Genomic DNA, 27,150 nt, shown 5'->3' on the forward strand with positions numbered 1-27,150 from the left:
GATGGTTTCTTTTTTCTCTCTTTTGTTGGTTGGGGAGGGGGTTGTTCAGGGGGGTGCTAAGGAATTCAGGATATTTAAGGATATACAGATTATAAAATTTGACAGAATTTAAAATAGCCAATCTTTCTCACTTGATGATATCGTCTAGAAAATCATATTATATATTATTAGCATTTGTTGACTATGTGAGAAAGGGCTAATCTGTTGAAAACATCCCTGTAAATGACTTTTCGCGTGGCCTATGGTCAATCTCATTTCTATTAGAGTTGAGATTGTTGAAAAAATATGCTTACAATCATGCTGATACAGAAGGTCCACCCTTGGTGCAATTTTAATTCTAATCTTCAGTCCTACCTTTTTTTTTTAAAGCTAGATTAACCAAAGACTGGGCTATACAATTAGAAATGTGCCAATTAGGCCGTTGCATGAGCAAAAATGACCCCTTTTATGTGGCCTAGCAATTTCACATACATGAAATGGTTGGCTTAATACTAGTTGAATTTGTGATCTTGAAAATTCTCTGATCAAGGTGCCAAAGATTCAGATGGCCTTGGCATTTTACTGAAAAACTTCGAAGTTTGTATCCAATCAAGTTATGTAGATGTTAGACTTGCATTCAAACAATGTCGAATCTTTCACAAACTTCACCATACGGGATTCAATCAACCCCTGCTTTTGTTATTTCTTTTGCTACAAAATTGGCATTTACAAGATGATCTACTATACACTTCAATTTGATATAACCGCATCATCTATCCCACATACATGCATTTTGGCACTCAATGTGACACTGGTAAACACACTCTTTCGGCAAATCTTTGGCTACTAAACCAGATCCTTAATAAATAATCACATTAGGCATCTCCAGTAAGTTTCAAATTGGATCCCGATGATGTTCAAAGCAATCCAAGTATGCATGCAACTCATCATGTCTGTATTAGTTTAGGCGGTTAAATATTAAACAGATTTCTGCCCACGATATACCTTCATCAGTGCCTTGATCTGTGGATTAGTGCCCACCATTAAGTGCCTCTCTGTCTTTTAATCTTCATATAACTGTTCTAATTTGTCTGACAATTCCAAGCTGCTGTCTGCTTCAGAGCTCAGAGCAAAATGCAAAGCATATGACTGGTACGTCACTTGCCTATAATCAACCAATCATTTAGAGGATTGGTAAAAGTAAACACTCAAATTCCTAAATCAAATGATGGAGAACTCTGGTAATTCACGCCAGGATCCTCCTTGTTTCCCACAGGATGCTTAGGCATTGATGCTGGTATGCTATTAATTGATAACCCAGACCTGTACCTTAAGAGTTCAGTAGCCTGTGCCTCAACTGAATCAAGATCAAGACTCTGATAGAAATCATCATCACATAAAGGGTCATTATTATTTTCAGTGCTCCCAGGTTGACAATGAGGTGATGCTTTGCCTGAATACTCTAATTGAGCTTCATGGTCCAGTTGGAACTTTCTCACTGTATTTGAGCCAGTATTTTGAAAGCTTAACTTTCTTTTTCTGCATTCTATTTTACTTGAGCATTCTTTTTGGATGCTACTTCCCTCACCTGGCAAACTTATAGGCCCAGCCCGCCCTGAGCCTAATTGGTATGTCACAGAATTCCTACCAATGGAATGATTTGTTGATTGCAGGCCGTTTCTAGGAGTATGTAGAGAACCATGTATTTTTTCTGATGAACAGCTTCCACTTTCAGCCATTCTGGAAGAAACAGAATCATGAGGCGTGGCCAAACATCTAGGCAGAATTTCTACAGGTGACTGAGTGAGCAAAGAACGCCTGCATAAAAATTAACATCACCATAATGCAAACAAAATATATATAGCTGAACAAATTAAATTATGTCAAATGTATAAGTGAAGTGATGTGATTCTGTGAGTCGCTAACCAAAGATAGTTGCATAATGTAGCCAGAAAACCAAAAATATCACAATAAATTGATAATTCCTCTACTACATTTTTCCTGTTTTGATTGTTGAAGTTTAGCAAATCTGCTGCAACCAAGAAGCATTCAATGCCTCCATCGGAAAAATATTTAAGTGCACCCTCAGATGCATCCTCCCTCCCTCTCAAGAGTTTTGCAAGTTCCCGAACAACTGTCCTAAACATCCCAAACATACTGTCTTAATTAGAACTTCAGACTACATTCTATGATGAGGTTGTTGATTTAGCACGGCTTGAGACATGTTTTTTGCTGCAATTCTACAATACAAGCATCAGTTTATACCTGAGAAATTTGCATGCACATCCATGAGTAATGGAATTGCTTTAATAGCCCGCACCCCACCCCCCCAACAAACACGCATGCAAAAAAAAAAAAAACATGAAATGATAGACAAAATAGAAGTTGATAATATTCCTTCCTTTTGACTTCTTCTTTTTACACAAACATCTTAAACGGCCCTAGATATGCTCGTACAGCAACTCATATGATAGTCAAGCAAAAAAAAGTAACCTCAATCTCACTTATCTAGGATGCCTTCTGCATATTTACAGTTTAAAAATTTGAATCTTACGCTAATGCAATGAGGCTTCCATAAGGTAGCTTTCAAAGTGCACAGCACCATTTAGATGCCATGCAGAGATCTTAATCCTGTTTTCATCTCCAACTTGCTGAAAGAGAACAGATGTGGTTCTTACAGTTTTTCCAAGTGAACTTTTGAAAGGGTAACATTTTAACAAGAAAATCTGTGTACTTAACAGTCAGTTATTAGGAACCACAACACGCCTTCGGAGCAGCAATGACAAGTCAAACAGGGCTTGGTTGGCTTGTGCAATAATATATGAAAGAGTATGGGAAAAAAAACTAGGCATGAACATATTATCGTCCCAAGACGCTTATACATGTGAATTTTTCAGAATATTAGTATGGCCAAACTGTTCAACAAATGTTACCATTCAGATCTTTCTTCGGGAGAGGCAACTATCAGTACATGTCAAGTAACTTGAGCTAATACCTTATCCTAAGATGTTCCAAATTGGCCCAAGTTTGAATATTTTAACAACCTGATCTCATCGATGATCATGGGGTTTTTCTCAAAAATCATTGGAAAACAAAATTACTAGGTGATAATATTGGGAATTGTTACACGAAGAAAGGCCATTTATTCTTACCTATAAAAGGCCATCATGTTGCCTTCATTACTTTCTGCTTGAGTACTTGATTCAGCAGGGTTTGTCCTATCATCTATGAAACTTCCATCATATTCATCCTCATTATCTTCCTCATCCTCTGAAACTTCCGCATCCTCAGATACCCTGAAGAAACATGAATATTAAGACCATCTTTCCTTCTCTCTCCTATTATTAATGTTGTAATAAGTAAAACTATAAATAGTCTTACTCGGCTTCCACGTCAATGAAGAAATTGGAGCATCTCTTTGCATTCTCCTTTTTACCTAAATGAAGAAGATCACAGCTTAATCATATTACACGAAAATAAATTTATAATACAGCTGTGCTATATCTAAGCTTCATAGTGTATAGGCTAGAAGATGCAAACCACAGCTTAAATAGTCACCTTAGGCATTATGGAGCTGATAAAATTCTCCTATGGACTAACAAGCAGTATATCAAAAAACCACAGATATTCAAACATAAAACACAGAACAGTGCTTGATGAATATAAATTTCTATCACCTTTTTTACACTCCATCTGGTCTGGCTTGGTACTGGTACTGGGTCCACTGTTGCATGCCAAAGAGCAATTATATTTTTCTTTCAAAGTTGTGCAAGGAAGCTTTTTGATTTTGTCCTTGTACTTGCACAACCTTCTATACTTTGGAGCTTGCTCAACTGATTTTGAGGCCCCTCCAGAATCCAACTGCCAATTCTCACTCGTGCTTACTTGATTTGCTAAAGGAGTCTTTGTTTCCTCATTTTTCGGAGAAACTAATAAATTCCCTTTTATTTCAGTTCTGGGCACATTATCTTGCATGTTTCCCAAATTACTACTATCTAAACTTATTTTTTTTGATGACAAGCTAGAGTACTTGATGTTTGGTGAAGTAGGGCATGGTGTGAGCGGTTCATTCTTTCCTGGAGTATTACATAGAATTGCTGAACATGAAACCACATCCATAAGGTCTTTCTTTTGAAGTACCTTTGCAGATTCATACTCTGGTGTGAACCTCCCACTAATAGTCTTCTCTACTTTAGAAGAACAATGGTTGATCTTAACCATTGGAGACTCTGGAACAATGCCTTCCTCAATAAAATGACTTAATCTGGGACTCAGCTCCATATCTCTCAAAGTTCCTCTTGACTCACCCACTAATGAAGCATGAATAACATTTTCAGCATCACCTTGTGTCTCGGCAGCACTATCTTCTGAATTTACAATACCCCGTTTAGGAACTGGGGTCTGAAGCATACATTTCTCACACTCATGCTGTTTTTGCACATAATATTTAGGTGAATTAGGTGCTGAAGTTCTTTCATTCCCTATGGACCTCAACTCAGTGAAACCTGCTAGTTCTGCAGAATCGTTTGACTCCATATCTAGAATACCTTCGTGTACTGTTGATGCCTTCGACATAGCCTTGTTCCGCGTGTTACTTTGAAGTTCTCTGTTGTTCTCATTTGTTGTAACATTATAAATTATAGTTCCTTTATGTGTAACAACAGGTACAGATGCAATAAATACACTGCCTGCAGCATTCACAGTCACAAAATCCCCTCCAAAGAGAATATGGTGAATAGGGGGCACCTGGATAGTTACATCAGGCATAAGCTCATGCTTACTCTCTGAAGTCTCTCTAAATAATCCTTCAGCATTGGAAATTTTCTCTTGAAACAATGCTTCTGGAACATTATATATAGCAGAGTTAACATTTGTGGAATCTGCAAATGCATAAAGAAATTACATTTGGTCACATAAAACATGCATGCATGAATTCAATAAAATCAATGTGTTACGGAAAATAGAAGATGAATCCATCACAGATGTCCGTATGTTCAATAAGCACATGTTAACACTATTTCTTCTGTTTGCACATGCAAGTATAAATTCTATAATTAATACTTACATGATCACTACGTACTTTATAGCTGTAGGTTAATGCTAACACAATTTCCATCCAACCTTTGGATTAGCACTAATATGAAATTCAGTACCAAGAAAAATATTAGCATTAACATTATTATAATAATATCCATGTAAATATGGGCCTAATAAAGGGTTTAACCTAGGCATACAAAGATCTGGGGAGCTTGGTAGGCATTTCAACTCTGAAACCTTTAATGCATACCAAAAACCCTAGGCTGGACATATGGGCACCTAAGGGCCTCAGTACCCAACCGCATAAAGGACAACAGAACCATTAAACAATAGTTTTGTTGATACAGAAAGAATTAACTTTAAAATTAAGGATAAAGGGATAAGAGATTTAAAATCTGCAATATGAATAATACTAGTATACTAAGATTTATAATTTTATATTCCTTAAGTATTGATGGACCTTCACTTTCCATAGAATAGTCTAGCATGCAAATGAATTAATTATTTGCCAAGAAGTACTCATGACAATTCACTATTTGCTTTCTAGCTAGCCCCAGAAAAATGACTTAATCCTTGTCCTTTATGGTTAAAACCACATAATATTTCCATTCTAATACAAAGGAAATCTTTGATTTTTTCCTTTTTGGCAACAGGAATTTCCGTGATAAGGATGAATACCTTGTTCAACATTATCCTGTGCAGTGGTGACACCAGCAAGTGACTGGCTTGAGGTCTCAACCTAGATGTGAATTCAAAGACCATGTCATTTTCACTACTTAACTAATAAGCTATATTATGAGCATATTAGAATAAGGTCATACCTCAACCAAGCAAGCCTTCTTAGCTTCGGAAAATGATATTCCTTGAAGATGCTGCATAATATCAATTAACATCTCCGTTGTTCTGAATGAATGTCTTACTTTATTTACTCTGGAAGGGAAAGCCTGGAAGTTGGGAAAGGCAACAAGGGATGGTCTCCATGTATCTTCCTTAGATGGGAGAAAGTACCTAGCAAGTAAATTATTCTCTCTATTGGATACTTGTCTTGAATAAGGCGATTGGTGTGTTGCATCACCTTTCACTTTTCTCCCTCGAGGAATAAACTGCTCTATTGACAATTCAACAAATTGAACTTCGGGTCTACAAATATGTGGAACCTATAGAACATATATTAATATCAGTGATTCAAAGATAAGAAATTGACCACTGCAAGGAACTAAGATATCCTTAGTGCAATTGTCTCACCATCCTAGGACTGGGATGGAAATCAAAACTTCTGATTCCACCATTATGCATGTGCTTCCTTATGGCCTTGCTGCTTGCTTGTTTTTTCAAATATCCCTTCAGCTCAGATCCTTCACAAGCTAGAACTAGTACTGCCAGTCAAGGAAACTAGTGAAGGCAAGTATTGATGCCAAACAAAGCTTTTATGAAAAAAGACTATATCCTGATAAATTTTCAACTGTGGAAAGAAAAAGGATATCAACTCGCCCTTCATGCTTCCTTCCAGTCCTTCCCATGCGCTGGATCATTCTCAAAGGTGAGACATTGGCATCAAAGCAAATCACAAGATCAACTTCCATAATATCCAGACCTTCTTCTCCAATTGATGTTGCAACAATGATATTGTATCCCCCAGTTCGAAACTTCTGTTGAAAATTGGCAAAAAAATCAAAAGTAATGTAGATACTCAAAATTTCCATATGGGGACTTGTCAAATACCTGTAAAACAGCTTGTTGCACTTTCTGGGACTGTCCTTTCAAAGCTTTTCCTGTAAAAGGTTGAGCAATTTGAAGGAAGACCTTAAGAACAAAATGGCCATATTCTGAAGAAAACTGGTTATGAAAAGCTATCATACCAAGTGGCCGGGCAGAATTTTCAGTGGGAATTTAAAGCAGAGAAAACAAACAGTACAAAAAGAACAAACCTGAGCTTTGGCCAATAAATTCAGTAGCTCTAACTAAGTCTCCAATTTTGGATAATGAATCCATTATATCTCTGAGATAATTCACAAGCATCAGTTTTGATCCATCCCTACTCTACCAACACAATGGAAATAGACATACAAACAGGGCAAAGATTAAAGCAAACAATTAAATTTTTGGTAAACAAACGATCGCGAATTAACTATAAAGAGTATTCAATGAGGTCATCCATAGACAATTCAGATAAAAACCAATTAGGCAATGTTTGGCTAGAGCATTTGGCACAAACATAGTCGTAAAATCTTACTATATCGTGAACCTTCAAATCTTTAACAATAACAACAACAAAGATCAGACCTTATAATGAGGCAAAACCAAAGGCTGACATCCACATCAATTTTATATGCACGGATTAAAAACAATGTTCAGAACCTGATGACCCAAACCAAACTACTGCAGTGGTAAGTGCGGCAGTTCCCAGTTCGTCTAAGGTCAACTATGAGCCAACTAGTCCTATGCTTGGTTCCCTTTTTCTACCCTCTATAGGATGAGCCATCCCATCTTTCTCTAGGTCTTGCTCTTACCCCTCCCCCTCCAAACAAAAAGCCACCTAGTAGAAGATGGATAAGAGAAAGAAGATTGTATCTGGTAGTGGTTCATATGTTCTCATAGGATTTAGCACTGCCATCTCCGTTCACCCATAAGATCCAGCATGCTAAGCTCCCTTACCACGAGATCTGATGGCCCCAAATGTCTCGCCCTCCCAAGAGATCAGACAGCCTAGTTCCCTCCCTGAGAGATCTGGCAGCCCCACCTTCATTTATGTGAGATCTGGCCGCCCCTACCTCCATCCTACAATATACAATTGCCCATGCCTCCATCCACATGGGATCTCGTTGTTTTGCCTTCGCTCCCATCAAATCTAGCCTCCTGACCACCAATGGTTACCACCAGCCCCAAAGCCATAATCTGCTACCTTCATCTTTCCAAGTGACCCTCGAACAAAGAAAAAGAAGAAAGGGTGAGATGGAGGTGGTGATTGGAGGGTTCCTTCTTTCTCTTTCTGAAGTCTTTAATAATCTGCCTGGGTGGAACATATAAACCACCTGGCCAGGGCAGCTCAACCATCAAAAACAGCTTGGGTCAGTGATTTAAAGTTTGATATTATTTTAAGCAGATTTGGAGGTCCAAGATTTAGTATGAGCTGACCCACCAAACCTTGTGGACGATCAGTCGACCTTGTCGGCCTGTTATGGTCCCTAGACATTGGTTACAACATATAGAAGAATTTATTTTAACCGATTTATGTACTTTTTTGTCAAGGTGTGCACTGCAGGCGCCTATATGCTAGTTGTTCTTCAACATAATGTCAAAACTAGAATTTAGAATCAATAAAAGGGCAAGAATTTCTCAAATAAAAGGTGACATTTGCAAATATATCGTATAGATCTCACATTACTGTTTTTTTCCGAAGAAAGAATTGTGAGAGGCCACACATCAGCTACTAGTTTGATATCTCCATAGATCAGGTTAGAACTAAGCAAGAGGCTAATTTCCAATCTAGGACATCTCAAATTATCTCCTTGACATCATTTTTTATTTTTCCTTCAATTCCTCAGCATAAAACTAAAACTGGTCATGATTATTTGAGGCATCCTGTTATCAAAATGTGGTCAGCTATGAAGCACTAGGCTAAGTTAAAATGTCTCCATGGAACAAGTAAATAGATTTTTACAACTAGCAATGAAATTGACATCAAGAATGGGCCTCAATAGTGAGATTGCTCTCTGTGATTTGCGTGTCATGGGTTTGAAACACAGAAACAACCTTTCTCCTTGCATCCAATTCTATGTTTTAATTGGAAAAACCTTAGGGCATCTGATATTGTATAACCTCTTCTTGATTGGGAATCAAATTCCAGAATGTCCTTTATCATCACAATTATAATTACAATATGCACGTACTTCTTGCACATTTGGTTTAGCAGCAAGGAAAGCAAACATCTACTTTAGCTCTACACATTTGCTCCAGAATTGGATAATATATGGTTTGTTAATTATTGAAAGGAAATTAGAAAACAACTCTCGCAGCAATTTGTTCCAATTGTTATAAGAACTACAACATTCTAAACTTCATACCCTAGATCATAAAGAATAACCTGCATCAAATTCTTCTAATGTACTTGAGTTTAAAGGATAACAGGAGCACAATCCCCTTGCACTTCATACAACTATATAATAGCTTAATAACCAAGGATTGTGAATTGTTCTGAAACAGGGTGAGAGATGAACTGGCCTGAACTGGGCTAAACGGATCTAAACCGATTGGTTCCGCTCAGCTTCAGGCAGTATTGACCTGATTCACATGGGCCAAAACTCACATCTCTATAAATCTCCTGACTCTTTCTCTCTCTCTAGATCATGATCTGATCCCCCCGCCTCTTTCTCTCTTGCCTCTACCAACCCAAATCCCCTCGTATGGCCGATCATCCTCAATCGCCTGGGACCCAATGTCGACCCTGTCGAGCTCGTCCCCACAAGCTCGCCACACGCACTGTCACCCTTGACCGCCTCCACTTCCTTAGCTCCGACAGTCCACCACCACCATCTTCTCAGCACCAACATATGTACCATGCCTCAAAACGGCATAGTATCGCACCACACCAACCTAGTACCTACTGGTGCAAGTCAAGGTACCAATTCCACCAACATTGATAATTCATACATTTTGTTCTACTTCTATCAACCTTGAGAATCTGAATGTATGCACGTATTTGGATAAATTTTAAATATTGTTTGTAACACTAGGAAGTTCATTAAGATTTGCAACTATAATTTAAACTTGTTTGAACAAGCTTTGTCCATGAAAGCCCTTGATATCCTACTATGCAATATCTATACACAAACCCCCCCGTACTCCCCTAACTAATCACTACATTATCGTACAACACTCGTCAGTTGATATAACATGTAACAAGCATAATGAAATAGTCATGTCGTATAGGTTAGTTTGTAACTGCAACAGCACCAATCTATTTCAATATTTGTTAGAGATTATCAACTTCATCAATATATATATATATATATATATATATATATACACATATATATAATTTGATGTAATGACTAATTAGAAACTACAAAAATGGAAAAAAAAGAGAGAAAGGAAAAGGATAATCTTACTTCACACTCCCTCTAAAGTTAGAGAAGATGATAACCCTTGAGTCCTTCGGATCTTTTGTTTCTGCATCAGACAAAGGACAATAAGCAATTAAGTAGTGTAAAATGCTCTCCAACTGGCAAACTACGACGGAGAAGAGATAATAATAACACTATAGTTCGAAGTTCGGACCATGTTATTATTGTAAAGCAGATGCTCATCATTCAAAAATTATGAGGGAGGCGAAAAACTTCAACCTTAATCACCTTCCCCTTTCTCATTCAGGTCACCTTATAGATCGATGGATCACCCACAAGTGAGTACACTTGTGAAAATACGCATGCAAATACAACAAAGTTCTGATACAGGAGCAAGCAATTTTCCTAACATATTGCTTTTGTTACCTCAATTTTATTCCAGACAAAAACTAAGATATCGATGGTAATATCTGACATAGGACTAAGTGGGTCATTATATGAACTATACCTATAGAAATATTGCATAATCATTAAAAACAAATGCATTATAATGAAAATTATATATGACCATACGACAAAACTAATGTACTAATCAGAATATTGAGTAGTGAAGAACGCAAATAAGCATAGGCTGCACCATAGAGATGAAATACTGAGGGGACATGAACATTTTGAAAAAAAGTGACAATTGGTTTTATATTTTGTGAGAAAGTTAAATTGATTATAAAGCAACAAGTAGCCAGTAAAGATGGTTTAGTTATATACAAAATTAGCCACATCAAGTCAAAGGGTCAAAGAAGAGAAGACTAAAAATAAGCATGGGAAAAGAAAAAGGAAAGATGAAAATTCTTAATGCTTTGTAAAGTTTGACACATTTACCATGAATAGGAACTCATGTGTTACAATTAAATAAGCCAATTTATAGACGGGTCATCTTATGGAGCTCATGTTTCAAGCATACAAACAAAACGTAAGAAGCATAGTTGTAAAAACCAGGTCAAACTGGCCAGTCTTATAAGAAAACTAGCAAAATGGACACCTGACTAGTCTGATTTTGATACAGGACCGAAAATAGGGTTGAACTAGATGAGAACTGGTGGCTCGCCGATTTGCTCTAAAACCAGATATCTGGGCATACAATAGGCGAATAGATCAGCCAAATTTTGGACAAAGAAACATATGAGTCACAATTTGAGCACACAACCTCAGGTTTATTCACCAAAGTCTCAACCACCATGACAAACTTTGACTCTTGATAAATTATCCAGTGATATGAATTATATCCATGAAAATGTCATTTATCCACTATTTTAATAATGAATTTTTTTTAATAAAATAGAAAATAAGCAACTCCTTTCTCTCGAACAAAAAATTAAAGAAAATAAATATTTCATTTTTATACATTTGGATACTTTTAAAGTATATTTAAAAATAAAAATATCAATAAATGTTATAGATTTTCCTGCATGACGTACAACTCTACTTACATCTTTTAAAATAGTACATGAATGGTATATTTTTTCTATTTATAGTTGCAATAAAAGAGTAGTTTGGAATATAAATCGATGTATTCTAAAGGCTAATATTTAAATCAAAAAATAACAAATAGTTTTCATAAAATATATATATATATAAATAGTTATACATATTTTTTAAAAATATTCAATTATATTTAATACTTTTATTTTTATATCTTTTTAATTATAACCCAATTCGACTGATTGACCTAGTGATTGGACCAATGACCAGGTGATCCGGACCCTTGGCTAGGTCATTGTTGGTCTGGTTTTTATCACTATGGTGAAGAGTGTACTAAATTATCCAAATATAAAGCTAAGGATCTAACAGTTGCCAGAAAGGAGAACAGAGGATACTAGAACTGAGAGGAGTACTGAATATCATGCAATATTATAAGGACCAGAAAGCTAAGGATCCAAATATAAAGCTAAGGATCTCAACAGGCAATATTAGATGGACTAAAAACTAAAACTGAGAGGAGTACTGAATTTCATGCCGAAGGGAGTTATTTCAGGAAGAAATCCTAGATTTCATTGGCATCTATCCAATAAAATGCATTGCTGATCTGCACATTAATAAATTACAGGTCCATACTAGTACCTACTGTAAAATCAAGAAGACCTTGCCAAGGCCACTGAATATCTCAGTGCCAATTAGCAAGGAAGCAATCAAAGACAGGGCTGAAAAAATTCAACCATATCATTTCTATAGCTAAAATTGGCTGGACATGAGTATCTATATGTATATAAAAATGGTTATAACTTATGTGGATAATGATATGAATATTTGTTTCAATTTTTTCTGGAGATACATACAGATATTACATGATTAATATTATCTGCATATGGATATTGGGAAAAAACAGATATTAATATTAAATATGGAAATGGATATCAACATGTCATGAAAGATGGTTCCTTCCTATTCTGGATATATACAGGCTTCAGTTCCGATTATATGAGTAGCCTCACATTGCTCGTTCTTAAGATTTATTTTCTATGACATATCATCTTGATTTATTACACCATATTTATTATATACATGGCTCAATTATGTTTGAAACAAATATAGATCTTGCAAATATATCATTTACATCCATGCTTCTCTAAAGAAAACTTGGAGATCACAAATGTACAATGCATCTTTGACCCAAAGCCAACCATAGAAACAGTGCAGGTAGAAAGGCATGTTCAGCAAGAATAAGAAATAACATAGAAGTACTGAATAAAGTGAAGGTTGCCAGGCCACATACTAAAATGATCAATCAGAATCTCTATCATTTTCACTAATTTTGGATTTGGAGCACCAAGTGACAAGTTCTGCTGCATCAAGAGTTTTGCTTTCATTACAGTTTCATTCCTAGACATAAGCCGTGCAAATGACCTGCAAGGGAAATAAATGTTCCCATTAACATCTGACATGTCTGTAATATTACAAGAAAATCTAAGGAAATACATGCGGACAGGCAGGTGGGGTTGGGGTTGGGGTTGGGGAGGAGGGAGAGATGGTAAATATGCAACCTATGAGCCCAACATACAATATTTCTTTTAAGTTGTTGGTCAAACTTTTAGTTGATTATTTCCATTAGAATGGTGCAGTGTATTCCATGAGGGCAAGAACATCACTCTAATTGTTTCAAATAATCAGACGTGTCATCAATCTCAAGTCAACAGACCAAGTGGACTGCAGCTATAGTTAAGTTATACAGCAAGGTGCATCAAACTTCAAACTAGTCAAGAAGAAGATTTCCATTCCAAAAGAAGGTAAAATTAGTCACAAGTTCAAAATTTTGATAAGGAAATGCCAAATAACTAGAAAAATACTATTATACTAATAAGTTGTTCGAAAGTAGGTGGTGTGCAAATGCATAGCAACAACTGTGGAGTTATACTTAAGACACAAACTGAAAGAACGGGAGAGCATGATGGAACCAAAAATAAAATGAGAAGAAACTTGGCTCCATGCAATGAAGGTTTACTAGTAATCCATCTCTAGGCATATGGTAGAAAAAAACTACAGTAAAGAGAGAGACTACACCTTTTTTGTTTTTTTGATATCAAGCAGCAGAAGGCAGGCTTTGCCTAGAGTAATTAACTACACATCAAGGAACACAAGGACAAAGACCCTTTTCTTGAGCACATTAAGTAAAACAGCAGATGTAAATCCGATCCATTAGACTCAAATGACTGGGCATCCAGCACGCATTCGACAACCAGATTCACAAAAGTTTCAAAATGGGATCTCAAAAGTCTCAGTGTTTGTAGATGATTTTGGAGGTTAGTATGACCAATGGAAAACTTGCTCCACCTCCAAATATGGTTGGGCAGCAAAGAACAAACTTAAGAGCATTCTCAGGACTACTCAACAGTTGAGAAGGTGTTCAAAGTAGCTACTAAAGGGGATTTTCTAGTGATGAGTAATTGATACTAAAATTATCACAAGTCAGTCAAAAGTCCCAGAAAAGACAACAAATTTTGGCTAATTTTAAATCATCTGTCAGTTGTCACTATAACGGCCAAATACTGCATCATCTTTTCAACAGAAATTGCCAGCTATAAGCCTATAACAGATGACTATGCTTACCTAGTCGCATGCTGAATGCCAGCCATGCACCCACTATAAATCACTACAATACTGTGACAAGCCTAAGAAGGTGATGCTAAAATTATCATGCCATAGAAATTGAATAGGGAGAGAGAGATGCAAGAATGAAGTTAATCAACTACCGCCTATGCTGCATGATTAACATGCATATTGTTGTAGATGAACAAAAGCAAGAAAATATATGGCATTATGTATGCTAATAAGTTCATTTAAAAACTAGCTTAGAAACAATCCATTACTTCAAAAGGTATATAAGTATATGGAATATAAACATATGCATAAAATTAAAAAAGAAAAAAGAAAAAACCTTAAGAAAAAGAAGAAGAAGAAGAAGAAGAAGAAGTTGTAAGTAGATTGCCATGCATCTTATATATTAAAGGTGCAGAACATTCTGATAAGTCCAACAAGTCTGCAGATTCAGACAGCTGCCCTCTCACCTAGAACCGTCAGATTTATTGTGTGACCCTTCTCATCATGCCTAACCAGATCTGAGAGCAGGGATCTACCCTAGAAAGAAAAGCTTGTTTCATCTCCTCCCTCTTAAATGTCTCCTGACTCTCATGTTTCATCTTATATGGTATCCTGTTGTCAACATCTTCATTCATAGCACAAAAGACAGCAAAGCGCACAAAAATGTGATGGGTGAGTGATTAACAGTCACCAGCATTAGTGACAATCCTGGGCCTCTGAAACAGCACTGCACGCCTCCTAGACTTTGCCCTCTATCCCCACAATTGTTCTAGATGTATTTTGAGGTGAAAAGCACAAATTCTGTCAGATACTAAACTCCAATTAATATCTCAATTTGAGTAGTCTTAGTTCAATAATACACACCACCACTTACTCAAGTCTATTTTAAAAAGTATTAAATGTGCAAAATCACAAATATAATAAATTAATTATAGAAAAATTTCTACTTCCCAGTATTGGCAATGAAGCATCTCCATAAAAAAGACTATTAACATTGTGTTTCTATTTAGAATTTTAGATGGATAAGCTTTAACATTTATTTTCTAATTTTGTTAATTAAAACTCAGATTTTTTTGCACACAGTTTGCATGAACATTTACATGTTCGTATAAATCTTTGTTGCCAGAACACGGAGGGGGCATATGGAAGCAAATATTTTAGAAACAATTTAAGGCAGCCCTTAGGAAGTGGGAGTGGGTTCAAGATTCTAGGAAATTTCAAAGATAGTAAGTTATCCTAGGTAGAAGATTCCAGCTACTAAAATACACATTTAATACATTTATTGCTAAACTATTTCTAATCCTACTAATGTTTTTTTACTGCACTTAAAAATAAATACAATAACACAATCTGTAGAAAAGGGTCTATAAAGCCTTGACAACATACCCCCTACTTGAATATAATTTTATGTATTTAGCACATATTTTCAGAAACTCTTGATTTGCTAGAAACTAATTGTGGGGCAATATTTTTTACTATATAACCTGCCATGTTGGCCTCAGTCCCGCACAAGTCTATGTCCACAAATATGTCAAAAGAATCCTAAAATTTGGCAATTGTTTGACTTTTGCCTACTTTGAAATTTAAAATGGTAGATCAGACAAGTTGTTGAAGAAAATCATAAGATAAACAAATTTGCCACTTCAAATAAGCATTTGATCCCTTTTAACTCAGAATTCTTAGGTTCAAATTGAACCATTTAACTAGACTTTAAGGAAACAATAAATTAGTGTAAACTCAATTGAGTTTGGGTAGGTCCGATCCAATTATAAAGTGAAGTAGCAAAGAATCAACACTACTACTATGATAGAGTACTAGAATGACAAAGGCACATGTCAAACAATAGCATAAACAAAAGACCTTGGACCAGAAATGCTATGGTAAATATTATCTGGCACAATACCTATGAGCGCTTTGAGCCATGTATGATCATCCATTATCTCGCGCATCATTGTTAGTGCATAATGAATAGAAAACTAAATTTTTTAAAAAAACTATTCATTGATCATTTGGAAAGCTAAATATAGAACAATGATCATATAGGCTAAAAAAGGGTAGCCCGGTGCACAAGGCTCCCACCATTGTGGGGTCTGGAGGGTCGGGTGTTTGCAGCCTTAGCCCCCATATGCAAAGAGGCTATTTCCGTGTTCCGAAACCATAATCTTCAGGTCAAAATGGAGCAACCTTACTGTTGCACCAGGGCTCATCCTCAACTATCATCTAGGTTCAGCATAAAAAGAATTAGAATTATGAACTGTAACAAACAGCAAAAGCACAACTGTGGAATCAAGGCAAAATACTGCTAGAGAAGCACATGTGCATACCCTTGACGCAACTTTTCCTCCAGCATCTCATATGCTGGCCTGATACCATGGCTTGAGAGTAACTTCCTTATGTGATAAAGGGTAATTAGAACTCCAAAATATCCTTCTACTTCTCCATATTTTGCTTGAGGAAGACTTGATGGAGGTGCTTGCCGAAACTTATCCCTTATATTTAGTAATTCACATGGGCTCAACTGGCAATAATCAACAACAATGTGAACAAAAGCAAAAAGACAAGCCCATGTTATGCATAAAGCAGCTAAAATATATAAATGATATAAACAAATAAATGTGTATGTATGGCTCATCTTTCAGTGATGAGAATAAATATTGCATGAAAATTGTGCAGATCCTTCTCATCTCAATGACTCCAATTCAAGTATATATTCCCAAAAGATATGCTCAATTCAACTCAACTCAACTAAGCCTTAATCCCAAACCCCACAGGTATGGTATATATTGTGCCTGACATAATGGTGATAGTGCAAAAGGTAAAGAAAGCCAAAAGGCACAATTGCTTCATCAGAATATCCTTTTGAGGATGCGAAACACAAAAGAGAAGGAAAACGACAACAATATGCATACAGATCACTTTTCTACGAAGGATGTGATGAAGAAAAAAGAATGTGGTGGTTGTAACAAGTATGCTGTATTACTAAGTAATGATACTGTATTACTAAGTAATGACAAGCGGCAACATCATGGGTATGCATGCACCAGCAAAGGAAGCATATGTATCCTAATTTCACAAGGCTGCAAAGACAAGGCCTCATCAACAATCCAAACAGACAGGTCACCATGCACAGATCCACAAGCATATTGGAGAACAAAATTGAAAAGTCCAGTTCATGGAAATCAAGACCATCACATGTGAAATTCAATTGAGGATTATAAAATCAATTCCTAGTTTCTCAATATTTCCAGATTTCCTTTTTTGCATATGGAACTTGAGATATGATCTTCTCAATGCATTAAGGCAAGAAAAGCAAGTTAAGGTCTGCTCAACTGCTTAACTATTAATCTTGGAAGTATTTTCTGAACTATATATTCATTGGTGAATGCTATTTGACATGTATAGTCTAACATCTGCCCCAAAATTAGGCATTCCTAAAATCCATCTTTAAGGTTTATGCTTGCCGATATAATTTCAACATCAAAAGGATGGTAATTTACTATGTCGGAAAGACTACAGGATTCTGTTTCTAATTTGCATTTGTATGGTTATGGTTACTGTAATTGTTCCATGCTAGTCTGCATGACGATGATACATTTTCTAAATTTCAATGCAGTTCCTCATTTGCAAACATCCAAGAGTCAAACATGTAACATATGTGCGACATCGTGTGAAGTTCTAAAATCAGTTACTTCAATGTTGACAAACAAAATGCATCTCATTACATAGTGACTATAAGCTGCATGGCTAGCCACTGCTGTAATTTGAGTTGATTGCGTATCATGTTCAAAGTTGAAAGGAAAGCTAGAATTTGTCTTTATAGATTTATCTTTTTGCGAGATCATGCCTTAAAGCAAGTAAATAATCCTGGGATGTATTAACTGCTCATTGGATCAGTAGAGGTGATTAGAAGTAACCACTAATGTTGGGACAGTTTCCCGATAGTGGTAAAATATGCAATTCAGGAAGGGTGGGAATTTTGTGTGAGAATTTTGGGGGTGGGCGGGGGCTCATCTCAAATTCCAATAAATTCATCTCCTGCCCAAGATGTTGGAAAACAATTTCAATTAATGTAAAAAAGGAAAGAGAGCCAGTTCTTTTGAATTCCCAATAAATTCTAGTTCCTCCTTGCTAATTTAGAAATAAATTTTAATTAAACAAATACAAAAAGGTGAGAGTATCTCCTTTTTAGTTCAAATTTATCCAATTCCCTGCTCCTATCATGATATATCTATCTCCTGGAATTTCTCCAAGTCCCAACACCTCTCTCCCTCTCAAACAAGAATACCTTGACTTGGCCTTGCTCTCTTCGATTTTTAAATCTCTAATTCTTGTTCTGTTGCAAGGATTCCAAGGCAACTCTTCTGTTCATTCCTATTCCTTTTTCTATTATTAACACAAAAATATTACATACTGATGATTTTTATTGTATAATATCAAAGGCATGGCAAATTTTAAGTTCTAAGTTGTCAAGTTCTTGCTCTTCTTAAATTTCTTTCACATTACAAGGAATCAAGGAAAACTTTTTATTCATATCTTATTCACCTTCTATTTACAAGATGTTCTATTTAGGTATTTTATGCTATTTCTATTGTACTATGCATTTTACATGCTTTATTTTGATGGCATGCCGTTTGCATTTCCTTTTCCAACTTCTGCTAATTACATATACATTTTTAAACCATTAAATACTAGAATAGTGACTTTTACCAGTCCTATGTTTGTTAAATTTTAAGTTATATGCTTTAAGAACTTATTTCTCAAAAAATAATATATTCTAAAAACTGGTATATGAAGCATGTGTTTCTTAATATTTCAACAGATTTATTTCAAAATTTTAGTCAATGATGTTCTTTCACTGTTGAAATAATGTTATAGTAAATTCTTTGGTTAACACAATACCATAATAGTTAATTATGCTAAATTTAAAAAAATATTATTTTTTTGACAACAGAATTATCATTTCATTGAAAGTATATTATCCTCCCCCAAGGGTGGAACCAGGATTTTTCAGCCCCCGAATGAAAAAAAAATCCTGGTTTTGCAAATTTCTCCTAGCTAGCTAATTAAGATTTTCCATATATATAAAAATTGCCATGTCAAAACTGTGACAGGCATATAACAGAAGGCAAACTGGAACATTCTTTCCTGCAAATAGACTATAATAATGGAAAACACTTTCACAAATTTCACCAGGCTAAAGCAAGTTGGATCCAGCAGAATGGAAATGCAAAATAAGCACACTGCCAACTGTAGAAGAAATTTGAAAAAAAGTACTTTTGCAAATAGCAAAAGATTGCATAATAGTCATTAACATACTGTTGTATAATCCCTGCTATGAAGCACCCCATTGGCACATAATCGAGCTATGTATGGCCTTATAACTTCCAAAAACAGATTACTGATTCCAATTGCATCCTCACCCATTGGGACCTGGATATATTACAAGCAGGTTAGTAGTATTTCATGATGATAAAGGGATGTATATAAACACGAGAGGAGAGGAGAGAGAGAGAGAGAACGCATGAATGCTTAGTAGTAGAAAAAAATGTCCTCGTATACCTGTATCAATTCGAGTTTCCTGTTGTGCATGTAGGGGCTGACATCATGATCACTTTCATTACGATATTCCAAATTTGAAATGCATAAGTTATCAATGACATTTTGAATCGCACGCTGTTTTGCTGGTTAACCAGTATAGAGTATGCATATCAGAGATATATTATACAACCATGTAAATTCAGGGAGAGACACAAGACTTACATCCTGGTGTTGCTGTCAAAGCTAGAATCCTTAACTGCACAGGTACAGCCATCAACTGCATGCACAAAACATAGAGAAGATTAGGGTATGTTTGCAACATCCACAAACCCACCAACATGAATTGGAAAGCCTGTGAGCAGAATAGGATGACAAAGCAAGCAATGCTAGAATGAATTAGTGCTCAAAAAATAAATTGACAGCTGGTATCAGAAAACATGCCTCACGAACTGCAACACAGTAAGAATAATTTCCTGTAGCTCTATGAGCTTCATCAATCACCAAACAAACAAGTTGTTTCACCAAGCATATGCCTGACGGAACACAACGCAAAGTGTCAAATAAGAGACATGCCTAATGAACTGTAAGACAAACATTTTCTAAAGCATGGCGAGCTTCATAAATCAAGATCAAAGAAATTGTTTTACCAAGCATCACATGCCAGACAAATACCATAATATAAAGTGTTACAGCAGAGGAAAGCCCAAAATTATAAAACCAATAACAGATGTCTGCTTCCAGAAAACTAATACCAACATTGACAGTCAAGAGAAAGCACCCTTTCTGGTTTGTAACAGACTGCAATTAAATTCAAGCTATGCCTTATATGTAACAGGGTATGTATTTCAGAAAGTGTGGCCTTAAACAGACTGGGAAGGAGGAAAAGGATTTATGTAGCCGATCCTAACTAGTTTCAGATGAAGGCTTGGTTAAGCTGATTTGAGATGTAGAAAGAGGCGTATGTATCCATCTTGGTGGTTCTACCAATTAGAATACTGGTCATGGTGCAGGACAATATGCATAAATGTTCTAAATTTTTAAACAAATTTAATATACTCCCGAGATCCAAACAGCATAACGCTTGTGAATACACCCAAGTTCAAGGTTCAAGATACCAAAGCATACCGCCCCCGTACCATGCCGTGGCAGCCAAGTGTTTACTTAGACACCAAGCTATGCACTAGGAAAGTCACCGCTTCTGAAGGCCTGGAAAGCATGAAGCACCAATGATGTTGGGTTGTCCAACTGCCTCGGCACCCACCTATAACAACCTTAGCCTGAGCGACCATCTCCAAAAGCACAAATGGTTTTAATTGTAGTATGCAGAAATACAGTTCTATCTGAATATCAATTGTTTGATATTTATGTGAGACAATTGCCAGCAGCTGCCATGTATCAGTATCACTAGCTGGTAAAGGCAATTCTAGTGTTTACAATCATACTTGATCACTTTTTGTTTACCTAATTATAATTTTATTTTACCTATGAATCCTGATAGCAATTACTCATGGCAAGCAGGTGCTGCTCAATGACCACTGAATCAAACATACAGCCCAAAGGTGGATCTGAAAACAAATAAAGAGTTTGACAAAGGTCTTGAGGCAGAAGTGAATCCATTGATTGATATCACAGCCACAATATTTGCCAATTTTTTGAAAAAGTCACGAATTATTGATGGCATGCTCTGGCCAAACAGTTAGTGAATAATTCCCTGGTGCATGAACATGTCAAGAATAATTCATTGAATTCATGATAAGAATGAATAATTTGCATATCCGGTAACTATTCATCACTCTGTGGATAATTACGCTCCACCCATGCAAGACAACGAGAGTATGCACTATATTTCAGTGTTTGAGGGAGTATTGGAGTAGGTACTGGTGGGTTTCTGGAAAAAGAGTGGCATTTGACTTGGCTATTTTTTATTCTAAAAAGAAACCAAGTGCCATCCCCTTGTTCCTTCCCTCCCCTGATTTTTTTTCTTTCTTTCCCTCTCCCACTCTGGTTCCTTTCATCTCTATGTTTGCCTTCTTCCCCTTTCCACGGTCCACGGGAAGAGTCACATTTCTGATGTTCAAAGGGGACGTGGCTACATTTTGGCCTTAACAAAACTGAAATCCATCCCATGATACTACTTTCTTTCCCTCTTCTTTTTGCTTATTCAAAAGAACCAAAACTGTTCTAGCAAAAGTGGAATTCATTATTAGAAATAATAGAATGCTTTAATCATTTTATCTATCGTGTATGTTTTGTTTTGGACGATCACTATGATGTGCTTTGTTATAGGACTTGAAGCTATGCTAATTGAAACTTTTTAGATGCTTTCAATCAAAATGGATCATATTAATTATGCTTATAAATACATATCATTTTGCTATATTCACAAATATTTAATTTGTTAAAAAAATTAAATATCCCAAATTTTTCTCATACTTTTTTTTCCAAATTTGCCAGTTTTTTCCTGAATTCCAAATTTCTCAACCTTGATGGAGTATTCCTGCATGCCAGACTTCTGACTGTGGTTGACATAGTGTAAGTCTAATATGTGAGGATGAGGATTTTACAGACATTTAAAGCTCCAAACTTACATCACAGGTTGATGATTCTGAGTTCATATACAGACAGTAAGGCAAGAGATTTTTATAATAATCAAGAAAAAGCCATATGAGCCATGTTAGCCACAATCTTTGTAGGAGAAAAAGAAGCATAAGTGGTACTGCTGATACATGAACTCTTTAAGATTTGGACCATACAAGGCAATTAAATACACCAGACAAAAAACAAGCAAAACTAACTAATTACCAGATTTTATATCCTTTTCAAGCACTTGCGGAGTGGCAAAGAAAACTCTTTTGGACTTCCAAAAACCTGATCGCTTCAGAGGACTCATCTGACCTGTCATATCAATTGTCCACTCCTGCAATCAGTTTAATCTCATTCTTTTCAAACCATTCATGAAGGGGAAAAAATGATTGATGTGTGAGGACTGTGTATGATATGGATATATGAGTAAAGAAACTAACAACAGCAAAATGTTTTCTATACCTGTGATATCCCAACAATATTATGGCATGCCTCAATTTGTTGCATGACAAGAGGCCGTGAAGGTGCAGCAAAAACAATTTTACCTGCCAATTTTCCAGTTGCATATACCAAAGCATAATCGACTCAAAAGTTGATCAAAAAACACTTCAAGTGATACACAAACTTCACAGAAATAAGAGTGCACTAACAAAAATGATAAATAGTTGAGTAGCAGATAGAATAAAGAATGAAAAACAAGTCATGGAGTCGCCGAATTTTTGCTGCTTGAAGACCAAAAAAAGAATAAGTTTCTATGAGACCAAAAAATGAATTTTTGTTGATTCAACTTTAAATCAAAAAATTAGACCAGACAAGTTCCATGCGAGGCAAAATACAAAATGACACAGGCTGATCCTTTGAACCCTGATCTAGATGAGATAATTTGGTGTGTGTAAAGATACTGTATTATCTAGCATTATTATTCTACCTTTTCCCCTATGCACATAGATAATAACACAATCATCATCAAGAAGCATAATCCTAACTGCTTACAATTAGGCTTTGTGAATCCTTTTTCAATATTTAATAATACATTAAAAACCAAAAGCATCTGAAAGAGAGAAGATTGAAACAAGATAAAACATTCAAAATCTGCAACGGCACTCACCTGTGAGCTACATACTAATAATGGTCATCTGATTTTTGATTTAACATGTATCGTTAAACCAGGGATATGTCCTTGATTTATTACTTGTATGTATAATTTTGTGCAAAGAAACCTACTCAACTAACAATATATTTGCCATTTCAAAGTCATATATCGATGAAAGTCACCACCAAATTAACCAATTCACATTAAGAAATAACGGACAGACGGGTGGCAATTGGGTCAGATCGGGCTGGATACAGGTCGACTCAAACATCTGTCAGCTCGAACCTAAACCATTTATTACATGGGTCAAAAATCTAGATCCATACCCAATCTTTTTATTAAATAGGTAATCTAACCCAACATGCATGGCCTATTTTATAAACATGTTGAATACGATTAAACAGGTTAAACAAGTCTTAGACTAGTTAAATGGGTTTTAAATGAGTTAAGCAGGTCTTAAACGGGTTAAATAAGTCGGGTCATGACTCGATCCAACTATTGAACAGGCCAAAATGGGTTAAACGAATCAGGATTCTAAACAAGAACTCAACCCATTTAACAAACAAGTTAGATCAAGTCGACCCTTTTATGACCTGAACCCATTTATGCCAAAACTAATCCTGCTTAAAGAGGGTTGGTTGCAAGTTGGGTTGGTGCATTGGGTCATATATTGCCATCCCTGCATATAGGCTAACACCAAATAATTATGAGAAAGCTTGATGGTTAATATTATGGAAATGATTGAGCTACAGGGCATGTCAAAGCAAATTTCTAAGTAATCTATATTTAGTTCCAAGAAGAAAACAGATATATTAGGAAATGATAGCAAAATATACAAACTAAGCAGACAAAATTAGATATGAAGAAGTAGTTTACCATCTGGAAACCATCGAAAGTAGTTATACATCACGACAGCAGCAATAAGAGTTTTACCCAGTCCTGTAGGCAATGCTACCAGTGTGTTTGAAAAAAGAGCACTCTTAGCAATGGAGAGCTGGTAATCCCGAAGAGGCACATTAACTGCAACAAGTACGTGAAAGGAAATAAAATTAACTAGTAGCATTTTCTTTGAAGAAGCAGTCTTCTTTATTTTTATGAGAGATCAGGTAGAGATCTTGTTAATACCTGATGCGAATTCAGGTTATGCAAAAGCAAGTGATGAATAATGAGACTAAAGAGAGATAACAATTTGATTATACCATAGACTTTTAATTATAAACCCACAAAGAAAGATTGATAGGCACCTACTTTACACAGTCATTATAGCTGGACAAATTAAAAGCTCAAAAACCCTCGGCTCATCAACACATTCACTAATAACTAGCAACATTCTTTATTATATACATTTCTTTTTGCTGTATCTTTCAATTATCCTGAAACAGTCTTGCACCTGACGAAGGAAATGTAAAAGAACCCACGACAAAAAAGATTCAATTTCCCGAAAAATCGAAGAAGAAGAAGAAGAAGAAAGATTTTTGGTATTGAATTGCCCCAAAATTCACCATTCTGGTAAAAACATTCCAGAAGATCCAATATTCGATATTAAATTACAACATAATCCGGTTTCAGTATTAATAAGGGGAAAATATAAAGGGAGGCGAAGAAAAAAAAAAACTATCCAGAGGAAACTGACGTCCAGGGGATGAATACCTGGATAAATCCACGTTTTGGCAGCTTCAAGATCAATCTCAACTCCAGCCGGCTCATCACCGCCCCCAAGATCGCCACTTCTCCCAGGATCAGGGGTTGCATTCTTATCCTGAATCTTGGATGTGAGAAAACCCTCGTCTGCCTTCCTACGCTTGGTAAAGGAGTCCACGAACCTATCGAGAGTGGATTGCCGTCCTTTGCCGTCGGTCTTGACAGGCTTAGGGCAAGCTCCGGCGGCGGCGTGGGCAGCGGCGGTGGTTGGAAGGGCGAGATCTTGATGATTGGAAGTGGAGGCGCCTTGGCACGCGGAGTCGATTTCTCGGACGGCCGCCTCCCAATCGAACTCCTACGAGGAAAATGGTGAGATCGTGGAAGAGAGGGAAGAGCTAGGGTTTATGGAGAGAGAAAGATTGAGAGGAGCTCACGTCGTTGTCGAAGTCGTCGATGGGGACGGATGGCGAAGCCATCGACCGCCCTCTCCACTCCCTCTCTCTATCGTCTTCTTCGTCTCCTTCGATCTTCTTCTCGTTTGACGGAGAGGGGCGGGTTCGGTCCTCGTTTCGAAGGACGGGGGACGGCAAAGAATGAATTGTTGGCGGCAAAAGCCTCGTGATTTGAGATGACCACCCTATGGCGGTCCATAGTCGTTGATAAAAAGGCCCATGAAAAATACAAATAATCATGCAAGTTACGAATTGAGGCTGAAATTGGTCTGATATTCATATATATATATATATATATATATATATATATATATATATATATATATATATATATATATATATATATATATATATATATATCCATATTTATATTTATTTTTTATTAATATGAATATGAATCTGTATTTTTGAATGGATACCAACTTCTTTTATTACTATATTTTTCAATGGATATCAATATAAATATATATATATTCATATTTTTTTGAATAAATACATATAAAGATAAATACTCGCATCTTACATTGGATTCAAAATTAATCCAATCTAAGGTGTCATAAATAAATCATTGGTTCCTATAATATCCTCGCCCATGACCTACTCTTCTAATCACAAATGCACTCCAATCAAACTTATCCATACTCATCTATATGCAGTTTAATAAAATTACCAATGTTTAATTTCTAGCCTCTCTTCCCTAGAGGATTATTTGTTAGGTAGTGCTCTCATGCCATGCCAGCTTAATATTATCTCAACTAACTTGATTTCTCCTTCACTCTTCCCCCGCCATATATCCCTTCCAACATGCTTCTCATTTACTCTCCTTTTCATACCAAGTTGTAGCCCTACTATACGAAAAGTTTGAGATAAATCTCATAACAAATCTTATGCATTCTAGATATTAATATTATAATGTATATGGTTGCCTTTAGTATTATGCGTTTGCCCTTTATACGCTTATCAAATGACTTAATTAACACTCGAGGTTCTCCCAAATCTATCTAAAATAACATATTTGTCGTAATTAGCCTTTATTATTAGATCTTTCTCTCTCTTGCAAAATTTCAACCTTCTATTCCCTTTTTATATCACCAATCCAACAAAAGAGAGACGTAATCCTATGCCTCTATTTAGCATCTCTCTTAATCTTTAGATTAATTTATCTTCTTCGATCCTAACTACTCAACGAAACATACTCTTCCTCATCTTAACCAGCTGCCTTCTTGTTACTCTTCTCTCTTCCTCCAACCAACAAGACCATATCACATCAAATTTATCTCTACTCTTAGACAAGCTTTGATTATAGCCATCAAACCAACTTCTCTCATCTCTAAACGATCTAGTCCTTAATCCCCTAAGCAACACATCAAACACATCCACTTTTTGAAACCTAACCATCCTTCTTCTCATCCCCATCCCTTCCTTTCCAACCAATAAAACCACGCCACCTCAAATCGATTCTCATACCCATAACCTATAAGTGTTAATCCTAGTCAAAAAACCAACAGCTCTCCCTTCTACACCATTATATTCCTTAATTCCCCAAGAAACACAGTAAATACACTCTTTTGCCATCCCAGCCATCGATTCATGTCGCATTAACAATGTCTTCTCAAACCCAAGACCCAAAAGGACAAAGTTATATAATCCTCTTATCTTGACTGCTAGATTC

At 36.1% G+C, this 27,150-nt stretch overlaps 1 protein-coding gene across 5 annotated transcripts; it reads right to left on the reverse strand.

The window, feature by feature from the left end:
- Positions 1-633: 633 nt before the first annotated feature.
- On the reverse strand, positions 634-25,689 carry FANCM (DEAD/DEAH box RNA helicase family protein). Of its 5 annotated transcripts, none has more exons than XM_088720462.2 (22): positions 25,461-25,689; positions 25,036-25,381; positions 24,319-24,405; positions 22,755-22,837; positions 22,512-22,626; positions 20,151-20,242; positions 19,932-19,986; positions 19,731-19,852; positions 19,488-19,601; positions 16,496-16,689; positions 12,850-12,980; positions 10,125-10,185; positions 6,945-7,015; positions 6,739-6,788; positions 6,500-6,665; positions 6,262-6,389; positions 5,838-6,173; positions 5,695-5,755; positions 3,657-4,859; positions 3,361-3,415; positions 3,132-3,275; positions 634-1,797 (listed from the first exon to the last, which is right to left on the reverse strand). In XM_088720462.2, the coding sequence occupies exons 1-22, from the start codon at positions 25,500-25,502 to the stop codon at positions 1,188-1,190; spliced, it is 4,266 nt and encodes a 1,421-aa protein (XP_088576588.2). In that variant the 5' UTR covers positions 25,503-25,689; the 3' UTR covers positions 634-1,187. The 5 variants fall into 5 exon arrangements, with proteins under 5 accessions (XP_088576588.2, XP_088576587.2, XP_017696848.3 ...); XM_088720461.2 differs by having other exon boundaries at positions 3,657-4,820; positions 24,262-24,405; XM_017841359.5 differs by having other exon boundaries at positions 24,262-24,405.
- Between the last annotated feature and the right edge of the window lie 1,461 nt (positions 25,690-27,150).

The sequence above is a fragment of the Phoenix dactylifera genome, chromosome 4, assembly GCF_051530095.1.
Source record: "Phoenix dactylifera cultivar Ajwa chromosome 4, Ajwa_hap1_PhDact_Kaust_v1.1, whole genome shotgun sequence".
Classification (NCBI taxonomy): domain Eukaryota; kingdom Viridiplantae; phylum Streptophyta; class Magnoliopsida; order Arecales; family Arecaceae; genus Phoenix; species Phoenix dactylifera.